A 12288-nucleotide genomic window follows, 5' to 3' on the forward strand; every position below is an offset into this window, starting at 1 on the left:
TCACAGCTCAGCGCATGCACATCTCACTGTTGTCCCTGCAGTCTTGTTTTTTCACACCCTACAAAATGGTGCTCGATTTGGCTCTAGGTGGCGGACTAGGCTGCGAAATCAACCTTGTTCCTGCAGTGCTCCTCTGGGACCTGCTGCTCTGTCTCTGCTCCTGGTCAAATCAAACAGGACAGCAGGACCATTCTTTGTCAGGGTTCACATCCTGAGCTCCCGGTAAATGTCCCTTTTCACCTTGTTGCTGGTGGAGTTCTGGCTGCTGGTGGAGTTCAGATCGCGGTTAGCTGAATACCGCTGGTGTATCAGTCACTGCAACACCACACCATTGTGTCCACTGCTTTCATGTGTCAGTCAGTCTCCAGGTACACTTTTACTGTTGTTCTGTCCTCTCCTGTTTCCTGGAATATGTCCTCTCTGCTTCACACTGGCTAATGTTTCTCTGTCTGTTTAAACATATCCTTACCTTATTCTGCCATCTTGATTCTCTATCATTTGTTTTTCTTTATTTAAAAGACAGAGCGTTTTCCATCTCCTGGTTCTCTCACCAAATGCCTCCAACCGTCAAGGCTTGGCCAGGAGCTGGGAACCCTAGCTGGGTCTCCCACATGGATGGCAGAGGCCCAAGCCTTTGGGCCATCCACAGCTGCCTTCCCAGGTGTATTAGCAGGCAGCTGGAATGGAAGCGGAGCCAGGATTCAGTGCCAGTCATTCCACCTGGGATGTGGGCATCCCAAGCAGGGTCTCAGCCACTGCTGCACATGCCTGGCCCTTGTTCTGTTAATGAAAGGAAATGTAGAATCTTCCGGAGAGGTTTTCGGCAGTTCAAACTCTATCAGGGCTTGGGGATCCACCAATCCACCTGCCATGGACTGAAATCATTTTGTCTGGCCCTGCCAGGGCAACTGCAGGGGAAATTGAAACTCAATAAATCTATAGCAGGCTAATTTTTAATTTGACAATTTTGTATGGTCCGTGCATGATGTTAGAAATATACAAATGGGGCCTGGCGGCGTGGCCTAGCGGCTAAAGTCCTTGGCTTGAATGTGCCAGGATCCCATATGGGCGTCAGTTCTAATCCCAGCAGCTCCACTTCCCATCCAGCTCCCTGCTTGTGGCCTGGGAAAACAGTTGAGGATGGCCCAAGACCTTGGGACCCTGCACCCATGTGGGAGACCCAGAAGAGGTTCCTGGATCCTGGCTTCAGATCGGCATAGCATTGGTCATTGCGCTCACTTGGGGAGTGAATCATCAGATAGAAGATCTTCCTCTCTGTATATCTGACTTTCCAATGAATAAATAAATAAATCTTAAAAAAAAAAAAAAAAAAGAAATATACAAATGGCCCTTTGCAGATGACATGGTGTTCTGCCCATGCTATGTCACTGGCAGGTGCCTGGTGTTCCTGCAAGTTTTGCCACCCGGTACATGCAGGTACTGGGAGGTCCCCGAAGCCAGGAGGCATCAGCATCACCTCAGATTGTCAGTTTCCTGGCTCATCCCCACCTGTTGAGTCAGGGGCAGACCTGACAACCTGTACAAGCCCTCCAGACAACTGATCCATGCTCTTGTTTGGGAAGATGGGGGCAGTTGGAGGAGGGCAGGATGGCAGGTCCTGGAGTCTTTTTCTCCTCAAACGCCTTGGGGCCAGGGTGGCCCCAGGCAAGACTTCCAGGCGGTGGGGGAGGGGGCGTTAACTATCATTCCGCCATCTCGGGTGGGGGGTGGAGTCCGAGTCAGCCCCGCCTCTTTTGCAATCCTGCTCTCCCCTAGGTACCTGGCTGAGCAGGTCCTGGAAACAAAATCTAAGGAGTCGGGCTTCTGCTCACCATTCGCCGGTGGCCGTGGTCCCTCGGAGCAGCCACCATGGGTAAGTGCACCGGGAAGCGCCGGGCGGGTCACCTTCTGGCGGCTTGAAAGCCCTGGGCGCAGGGGCGCCATCCTGGGTGCAGCGGGGCCACCTGCGCTCAGAGCGGCAGGGCTGGTGCGCGTGGCCATTTGGGATTCACTGGGACCGGGGAGCTGGTGAGGCTGATTTCGCTGCGGGATAGTCTCAGGGATTTGGGGAAGGCACCTCTTCGCTGCGGGGTGGTCTCGGTGCTCCAGCGGCGCACGGGCTGGAGACCGAAAGGACTCGATCTGCCCGCCTGCGGGGCAAGTCTCGGTCCTTGGTTCCCGTCCAGCCGCCTTACAACTTGACTGGATCGTGCCGTAGTGGACTCTCAGCCGCGCGCTCTGCAGAAAGATCTGATGCAAGAGGAATTGGGCCAAATCCTGGCGCGCCCCATCACTCCTCCTTTAGGTTCTCCTCCTAACCCAGGGAATGTAGGAAGAGGCAGGAAGTTAGGTAGGTGTTGCTGATGAGTACAGAGTGAGCACAGCAGATAGGAGAGGATCTAACGCAGAGCTGATGGGGAGGGCAGCGCAGCCTGATGGGGAGGCCAGCCTGAGAACTGAGTAGCAGCTGTGGCCAGTGGAGGGGAGCGTGAGCTTACGCCGGGAGCTCAGTTCCATGATCTTGCCTCACTAATGGAAATGGCAGTGACTGCCCTAGTCGGGTGAGGTGATGTGTGCGCCCTGCTGGCCACATGGCTCAATCCCAAAGTCGCACGCTGTCCCCTGACACCACACTAGGAGACAGTTCCAAGTAGGGGCATGGAGTGACACCTGCCTTGGACTTTTCCTCCCAGCTAAATGTGCTTGTTCTACAGAGATGTGGCAACTGCCGTGCAGGGTGGAGCTGGTCCACAGCGGGTTCCCAGCAGCATACAGGTGGCAGTCTGGGTCCTGCCCTCCAACCCCATTCACTTTTCACTAGGGAACTTTCCTAGAAGCTGCTCCAAAGTATTTAGTTTGGCCTTCAGGCACTAAATACCTGGGTAGTTGCTGTAGTAAACTGGAATTCTGGGACCTACAATTAGCACATCTTTATCTCTCTTTATCTCTGTAAAGATTTATTTTTATTGGAAAAGTGAGATATATAGAGAGAAAGAGAGACAGACAGGAAGATTTTCTGACCGCCGATTCGCTCCCCAAGTGACCACAACAGCCAGAGCTGAGCCGATCTGAAACCAGGAGCCAGGAGCTTTTCCTGGGTCTCCCTTGGGTGCTTTCCCAGGGCACAAGCAGGAAGCTGGATGGGAAGTGGGGCCACCAGGACATGAACTGGTACACATGAGATCATGGTGCATGCAAGGGGAGGACTTTAGCTGTTGGCCATTGCACCGGGCATTCTTTCTCTTTTTAAAAAAGGTATAGTCCTTATTTCTTTGAGATGCACAGTTAAAAAGAATATGAGAGACAGAGCTCTTCCATCCTCTGGTTCACTTTCCAAATGGCTGTGGTAGCCACCAGTGTGCCAAACTGAAGCCAGGTGCTCTGAGCTTCTTCAGGCACCTGGGCCGTCTTCCACTACTTTTCCCATGTGCATTAGCAGGGAGCTGGATCAGAGGTAGGGAAGCAGCCGAGTCTCAAACCAACACCCATGTGGGATGCTAGCATCAAGGCAGTGGCTTAACCTGCTACACCACAGTGCTGCTGCCAGTCTTTCTTTCTTTCTTTCTTTCTTTCTTTCTTTCTTTCTTTCTTTCTTTCTTTCTTTCTTTCTTTCTTTCTTTCTTTCTTTCTTTCTCTCTTTCTTTCTCTCTCTTTCTTTCTTTCTTTCTTTCTCTCTCTCTCTCTCTATTTCTTTCTCTTTCTTTCTTTCTTTCAATTTATTTATTTTTATGAGAAACGCAGATTTACAGAGAGAAGAAGAAAAGGAGAGAGAAAGATCTTCCATCTACTGGCTCACTCCCCAAGTGGCTGCAACGGGCAGTGATGAGCTGATCCAAAGCCAGGATCCAGGAGCTTCTTCCAGGTTTCCTACATGGGTGCAGGGTCCCAAGGCTTTGGGCCACTCTCCACTGTTTTCCCAGGCCACAAACAGGGAGCTGGATGGGAAGTGGAGCAGGAGGGACACAAATTGGCGCCCATATGGGATTCCAGCAGCACATGTAAGGTGAGGATTTAGCCATTGAGCCATTGTGCTGGGCCTGAAACATTTTCAATCAGAAACTGGGTTGTTTTTTTCTGAAGCCCCAACTTTTCAAGGTTGTGTTAGGAAGTAAAAATGGTCATTTATGTGCTTTTTTTAAATGAAGAAATGGCAGTGTCTCACCCTCTCTAGAACAGATCTTAGCCCTCAGGTGAAGCCAGACCTGTTTTGGGGCCTCCCAGAACTGAAGGCAGCAGATATCTGGGGTGTTGGGGTGTCCAGGCAGGAGGCTCCCTGGGCATCTCAGAGCTGTGGATCTGAATGACTGCGAAAGCAAGGGCCAGGATGCCAATTAGCAGCAATGTGGAACAGAAGCTGCAAGGATCCCCTAATAGCAAACAGGACAGTAGCTGCTTTGGGCGTGGCAGTGCTTGGTCAACCCTGGCTGTGGTGCCACAGTTGGGATCCTGAGCACAAAGCCTTTGAAAACTCAGGTTAGCAGCCTTTCCCGCCACGGGCTAGCCAGGGAATACCTGTGTTCTCTGTGGCAGTGTTAGCTCTGAGCTTTGCTGTCAACTGTCTACTCACCCGTCACAGAGTCAGGGTGAGAGAAGCTATCCCCCCAAGAACGTGGGGTTCTCTCAGATCTCTAGTGACCACTTCAGCAGGCTGGAGAGAAGCTCCAGTGAGGGGAGAAAAAAGCGCGATGCCACCAAGGCCATTGGCAGCTGATCTCTTTCCTCTACATCACCCCGCTCCCCAACCTAAAAGCTTAGCAAGAGTCTACATTGCATCTCCTGCACTTACACGGTACATCTCATGCTTTGACCTTGGAAGACCTTGGCTCCTTTATTTTCTTTGCCAGTTATTTGGGCATTAGGTAGGAGGCTGCAGGATCTGGAAAACAAGCTTCTGTTCCCCTTTGCCAAGTGTGTGTTTCTGAGGGATTTTCCCACTCTGACCCTTGCCCAAGTATGGAATGATGGACCAGAGCTGTGAAGAAGCCTCACAGCTGGCCACTTAGAATCCCCTCCACAGTCTTCCTCTTCCTGGAAGCTCTTGGGTCAACCAAAGCACAGTGGTGATGGGTCAGGAGAGCTGGTGTCACTGCTGCATGCTAGAGATGAGCTCCCTATATGCTAAAGGGCCGGTGCTGGGGAGGGGACTTTGATCTCTAAACTTGATCTCTAAAGTGGTCTAAAGGGACCATTTTTTTCTGGCTGGCAGTGGGAGGAGGGAAACTTACACAGTTGGCTTCCTTCAGCTGCTGTTGCTCTAAGTTGATGGCTTTGAAACTGGCCTGGTTGGGGCTTGTTCTAGCAGACTGCTTGAGTCTCTGGCTCAACTTGGGGGAACTCAAGGATGCCCATTTAGACAAGGTCCCCCAGTGATGCTGATGCTGCCAGTCCAAGGACCACACTTGGAGAACCAAAGCACCAAGTCCCTGTCAACCACAGGACTTTCTTTCCTGACTTTTCCCCATGTACAGATGTTACTGTTATGCCCAAAATTTAGATCCTAGGATGATGTAGCGAAGCCTACCAGTCCAAGGCCAAGGCACATTCATTGGTAAGTTTTGGAAGTCAACCTATAGATACTATCCGAAGGATGGTGGAAGGCGAAAATGAATGGGAGTGAAGAACAAAGGTGGCCCCATAAAGACAGAAGGGGTGAGCCTAAATCATTTAAATTTATGAAGGTATTTATTTACCTAAGACACAATCCTGTCTGCAAGAGACACTGGTCCTCAGTGGGCAAGAGCTGAAGCCCAGAAACACAAGGCCACTTTGAGTTACAACTGCATTCCATGAAGCCAGTAAAAACAGTGGCTGGTATTGTCTTTTAGAGTCAGAGCATTTGCTATCCTCATGTTACATTTTGTGTGTGTGTATGAGACCCTTCACCTCCAGGAATGTCCTGGGTAGAATCGTTCCATTTTCTGATCCCTGGCGTTTCTTCATTAAGAATTTTCCTACTGCCTTTCAAGTTCCTGAATCATCTCAGGTAGAATAAAATCAGATACAGGACTTGTTCAGTTACTAGCTAAGGACAAGCTCCTAGGAGACTGCCCTAGTGAAATGGACAGCACCTAGGGTACAGGTCCTAGTGACAGAGGACCTTGGAGCTGAGTCTCCCCAGTCAGCTGTATGCCGTGTCTTATAATGCAGCTGTCTTATGATGATGCTGCTGCTTGCAAGAGAGAAGGTGGGTGGGTGTCCCAGGTGAGCTGATAAGGAAATAAAAACAAGGGTGAGGTCTGAGGAACATCTGCACATTCTTGTGTGGTGACAAGGAAAGAAGCAATATTATTAGGAGATGAGTTGACATAATTGCCTCATAAAACTGGGATTGCAACACAGAGAGCCAGGGGGTCACTGTTTTGTAACTCTGTCCCCTGGTTTACAAGTGCAGCTAACATCAGCAGGTGGTACAGGGTTAAGAGAGAATCCATGAGCTGGAAAGTGCCATAGCTGAGTGCAAAAGGGACAAAGTCTTCCACAGAGAAGTCGGAAGGAGAAAGGTCTAGTTCCTCCCAGGGATCTATACCGGAAACTACCAAGGCTCACCACTGTCCAACACACCCAGACTGCCAGAAGCAGTTTCTCATCGGAAAGCTGTTTGGAGCCATCCAGTCAGCATGGAGAGTTTATGACAGCAAGCAGATGCCCTCAAGGAAATTTTGACTCAGGAATCACAGTGAATGCTAACAAATTCATCAAAGGTACTGACATAAGAAAGTCCATTCAAGGTCCTTAAACTGGGCTCTTGATCCTGCATTGCAGAACAGTGGGGTTTATAAAGTCAAAACTACAAACTGTGAGGAGTTCAGGGGAACTGGCTAATGTGGAACGGAATGAAAAGTACTCACTTTGAAGCTTTTGTTGCTGTTCCAGATGAAACTCATGATTCTCCTAATCATGCTTGAAAAACCCAGCTAAGGGCTCAAGCTTTCTTCCAAGCAGTGAAGAGAAGGTACCTCACATAAGGTGGAGCTAGCTCAAAATGGAGTCCCTCATACCAGGCCTGTTATTTCATGATGCACAGTTGATACGTTCTGAGGGAACCAACTTTCCCATTCGCCCAAAACCCACGGAGGTACACAATCCATTCATTTCCTATGACATCTTAAAGCCACAGAAATGTGTTTTCACAATCCAAAATCCAGACGGAGTTGTCCCCCAGAATCTAGAGGGGATGGTTCTAGGACCCTGCAGAGATCAAAGCTGCAGGTGTCAGTCTTCAGCAGAAGGTACATGGTGATCGTGTGTGACCTACACACATTCTGTTGTCTACCTTAAGCCATCTCTTGATCGTAGGTAAATACAGCTTGAGACAAATACTGCATACCTGGTTGTGCTGGGTTATTTGGGGGAAATAATGACATGGGGAAAATTCTGCATATGTTTGGTACAGGTGCTGTAGTTTTGAAGTGTTTTTGCTTTGTGGTTGGATTCATGAAAGTAGAGTATGTGAACATGGAAAGCTGACTTGGGGCCAGGCTCTCCACGAAGGCCCCCTGGGAAAGGCAGTTCTATGCTTTCTTTTCACGTCCAGGGTTCCTGCAGGCCTTGGCATTTCTTGGCTTGCAGGTGCGTTGTTGCCTCCATCCCCACGTGGCATTCCCTGTTCGTGCACCTATCTCCTCTCCTCCTGTTCTCAGGCTGCTTCTGCTGGGTGTCCTACCCCATATGACCTCATCCACAATGAGCCTGTTTGCATAGCAGATCAGGCTCTCAGCTATTGGTATAGTCAGAAACACTCAGCATGACATGGCAGACTGTAAACTTACCTCCAATCAGAGAAAGAAAATGCTCTTTCTCCGTTGATATTAGCCCATGCATCTGTGGATACAGTTTCCAGGCATCTTTCTACACATAGCATTAAACTTTTCCTACTCTTACGACTTTTAAAAAAATATTTATTTTATTTTTATTGGAAAGGCAGGTAAACAGAGGAGGAGAGACAGAGAGGAAGATCTTCTGTGTACTGATTCACTCCCGAAGTGTCCGCAATGGCTGGTGCTGAGCTGATCCGAAGCCAGGAGCCAGGAGCCTCTCTCGGTTCTGCCACGCGGGTTCAGGGTCCCAAGGCTTTGGGCCACCCTTAACTGCTTTCCTAGGCCACAAGCCGGGAGCTGGATGGGAAGCGAGCCTCCTGGATTAGAACCGGTGTTCATATGGGATACCAGTGCATGCAAGACGAGGACTTTAGCCATTAGGCTACCATGTTGGGCCCTCTTATTGATTTTTTTGATCCAGCCGTTCCTCTTTGCCATCCAAAATTTTCAGTAACAACTGAAATAACACGTTACTAATACTTGTATGCAGAGTTTAATATAACAGCTAATAAAATCTACAAGACACATGGTATTTTACCAACATTCTGCTTCTAGAACTTTGCTTATGCGTATTTGTGATTATAGGATGGAGGCACATGCCATCGAGACAGCACTATTCAGTGTGTGTTCTGTATGTATTTCTATAGCCTAACTCCGTACTAATGTGATCATAAATAAATTTTTTTGTATCAATGATTTACCGTGTAAGAGTGAAAGGTCTTATAAAGGCGGCATCTGTACCTTAATCGCTTGTAACTAAACTGTCCCTAAACACCACAGTATTGATTCCTTTTAATCTGGTGCCATTTCCGGGTCTTTATCATTGTGTTATCCTGTGAGAATATGCAGTGTCATCCTGTGTTGATTAGATATGCTGTCTGTACTAATACTGATGCTAATAATATACTGGTTTCTGATGCCTGCTGGGAAAGTGCCACTGCATGAGGAGGGTGAGGGCACTGTCCCTTCATGTCTGTCCCCATCTCGCTCTTTTTTTAAAAGATTTATTTATTTTTATTGCAAAGTCAGAGATACAGAGAGGAGGAGAGACAAGGAGGAAGATCTTCCATCCAATGACTCACTCCCCAAGTGACGGCAAAGGTGCTGCACTGATCCGAAGCCAGGAGCTAGGAGCCTCCTGCAGGTCTCCCACGCAGGTGAAGGGTCCCAAGGCTTTGGGCTGTCCTCGACTGCTTTTCCAGGCCACAGGCAGGGAGCTAGATGAGAAGTGGAACTGCCAGGATTAGAACCAGCGCCCATATGGGATCCTGGCACATTCAAGGCGAGGACTTTAGCCACCAGGCCACTGCGCCGGGCCCTGTCCTCCATCTGCTTGGAGAATGGCTTTCCAGTCTCTTCTACCCGAGGATGCAATTGGCTTTTGATGTTCAGCAGTCAGGTGCATCAAGAGTGCCTGCCCCTAAGTTTTAAACAAAATGTGCTCTTCTCCAATAGAAATTAAGAAGTAATTTGGAGCACGAGAGTTGGTGTTTTAGCATGAGGAAAATCATTTCGTCTGAGAACCTGTTCCTGGTGTGCCCCATAGCACAGAACTTGGGCTGTGGCCAAGATCTTTGCATCTTGCTACACATTAACTCTGAGGCTCTCTTGGCCAAAAGTGGAATGGAGATAAACAGTGTCTGGGCACTGTCCAAAGGTACTTGGCTCCCAGGACCCGGGGAGATCATTTCTTTCTGGAAGAAAACTGGAGTGGTGTGCAGAGTGACACATCTGTAGTGAGGGAGACAAGATGCTGTAAGTCGCAGGAACAGAAAATGCACAGAAGGTGGCCGTCCTGCACCCCTGAAGCCAAAGATGATGGGCAGTTGCGTGTGGGCCCCTTGCTGAAAGGCAGATGATGTCTGTGGCCTGCAACAGAAAGCTGTGCATTGCAGATGGCTCTGGCTGCTGCTGCTGCTACAGGTTGTTGTGGAGCCCGGAAATTCACATGTTCGCAGTCTGAACCTCCAACCTCCAGATGTGGCCTTACATGGAAATAGGGGAATTGCAGAAATCATTCTGTAAGTTGTGGTCATCCTGGTTCCATATGACATTCTCTTTTTAAACTGAGGACATTTGATGTGGGCTTGTGCCCGGATATACTGCTGGGTGCAGATGGAGGCTGGGATGGAAGTGATACTTTTCAAATCCAGGGACACAAAAGGTGGCTGGAAACCAGGCAGAAGCCAGGGACAGAGTCCTCCCCGCTCTCCTCAGAGGCTTAGAAGCAACCAGACTTCTGACCTGAGAAGTGTGAGATAATAAATATTCCCTAATTTTAAGGCATGTCTGGGGGAGGTACTTAGCCTAACAGTCCTGGAAGACCAATACACTGGCCATTAACTGCCTGCTCTCACCCCATACCTGAGCAACACTAAATAAGGGTGAAGAAGTTTTATATGTATTATATGAAAATTTACAGAGGGAAGGAGAGACAGAAAGATCTTCTGTCCACTGGTTCATTCCCCAAGTGGCTGCAACAGCCAGAGCTGAGCCAGCCCGAAGCCAGGAGCCAGAGCCAGGAGCTTCTTCCAGGTCTCCCACATGGTGCAGGGTCCCGAGGCTTTGGGCCATCCTCAACTGCTTTCCCAGGCCATAAGCAGGGAGCTAGATGGGAAATGGGGCAGCTAGCATTCAAATGGTGCCCATATGGGATCCTAGCACATGCAAGGTGAGGACTTTAGCCACTATACTGTTGTGCTGGGCCTGGAGTAGTTATATTTTTAAAATGTTTGTTTATTTATTTATTTGCAAGGCAACATGTAGAGGAAGGTCCTGCATATGCTGGTTTTACTCTCCAAGTGCCCATAATCACTGGTTCTTGGCCTGGCCCAGGACGAGAGCCTGGAGCTCCACTTGGGTCTCCTCTGTGGGTGGCAGGGGTAGAAATCCTTCAGTCATCCTCCTAATGTTTTCCCAGGTGCATTAGCTGGGAGTTGGATCAAAAGTGAAGCAGCCAGGACTTGAACTGGTGCTCTGTTAATGGGATGTTGGTGTCATGGGTGGTAGGAGCCTTGCACCCAGCACTACATGGCCTGATTAGATGAGAAAGATTCAGGGAGAATATGCCTCACTCAACAGAGGGGATGCCACCAGGCCCATGGGGCTAATGGCAGCAAAAGGAGGTGGGAGGGACCCGTCGGGCAGGGATGTTCTGTTTTCTCTTTTAGATGCTGGGTGGGACCCCAGTGGCAGTGACAAAGCTCCTCTCAGACCTCCCCTCCTCTCATATTCTGGAGCACAGGACGAGCCTTCCCGTGGTGGTCTGTTTGCACAGAGGTGAGGTCCCCAGGACAGTGACTTCAGCCCAAAGTCGTGTAAAAAGGCCCCACCCTCTCCTTAGCACCCACGTCCTCGCCTTTCGCCAGCGTCTTCGAGCTCTCAGGGCTGTGTTGACTTTCTTCCTTCTGCAAGGACTCCCATGCCACTGGCCGTGCTGTGGGGACGACGGCAGCTGCTTGAATGATAGTGTGGAGGCAGACGGGGTAGGGATGGGTGATGAGGTGGAACCAGGAGAACAGACATGAAGAGTGGACGAGGTGATGGCTGGGCAGGTGTCTCACCACCTGCCAGTGCCCGCCCCCAGCATGTCACTTTGTTAGCATCACTTTGGAGCCAACCTGTGGCACCACAGGAAATGACAGTCTGCATTTGGCTCTGTCTTAACTAACTTGCACTGGGGCTGGCAGCAGCCCTAGTTGGGGAAATGGCAGCCCATATAACAAGTTCTGTGCCCAAGCCATGCCCAGATTCAACCTCTTGACTGTGGATACAGGCAATGGGAAGGAGGTTCTCTCCTTTACCCAAAACCGCTTGGCCAGGCTATGTCTGGAGGCCCCTCCTTGCCGCAGGACACTGCGGAGATCTACTTTGTCAGTCCCATTCGCTTTCTGCTTTGCTTGAGGGCAGCCCTCCTCTGAGCACCATGGCCACCAGGCATGCTGAGCAGGGAAGGGTCTGGAGTCTTTGGGAGGGATGCACTAAGCACCCAGGCTAGGTTCTGCAGGATCCAATGAGAAAACAGGGGCTGCAAGCCTCGGGGAGGAAAAAATAAAGCTTAGGGGAAAAAAGAACAAAAATGACATTTTCCCAAGTAAGACCTGCATCTGGGAAGGTGAGAGCAATCTCTCTTAGACCTCAGAGAAATGCCTCCTTCCTTTCAACTTTAGAAGTGCACATCCTGGGCATGTGTTACATATTCTCGCTCTTCCCCACCCCTATGTTGCTGAGGGCATCACAGCAGGAGGATCGCATAGCTCATGTGGTCCCACTAGATTGTCACACAGCCTCGAGGGGTGGGCAGCCTGTCATCCTGTTTAGGGTTGTGGGATTGTGTGATGTCCATGTGATAACAGAATCCCCCAACGGAAGTATCTCATGCAATGTAGCCTCATTAAGTGATGGGTGGCTGTTTAAAAAAAGATTTGTTTATTTGAATGAGTTACAGGGAATGATGGAGACAGAAAGAGAC

The 12288-nt window shown here is 49.7% G+C and overlaps 1 protein-coding gene across 1 annotated transcript in view; it reads left to right on the plus strand.

Moving 5' to 3' along the window:
• Positions 1-1869: 1869 nt before the first annotated feature.
• Positions 1870-12288, plus strand: part of SLC15A1 (solute carrier family 15 member 1) — a 43054-nt gene continuing 32635 nt past the window's right edge. The window contains exon 1 of the mRNA XM_040991543.1: positions 1870-1873. Coding sequence (XP_040847477.1) covers positions 1870-1873 — 4 coding nt within the window. The remainder of the gene's footprint in view (positions 1874-12288) is intronic.

The sequence above is a fragment of the Ochotona curzoniae genome, unplaced genomic scaffold, assembly GCF_017591425.1.
Source record: "Ochotona curzoniae isolate NIBS_2020 unplaced genomic scaffold, NIBS_Ocur_1.0 contig_64, whole genome shotgun sequence".
NCBI lineage: Eukaryota > Metazoa > Chordata > Mammalia > Lagomorpha > Ochotonidae > Ochotona > Ochotona curzoniae.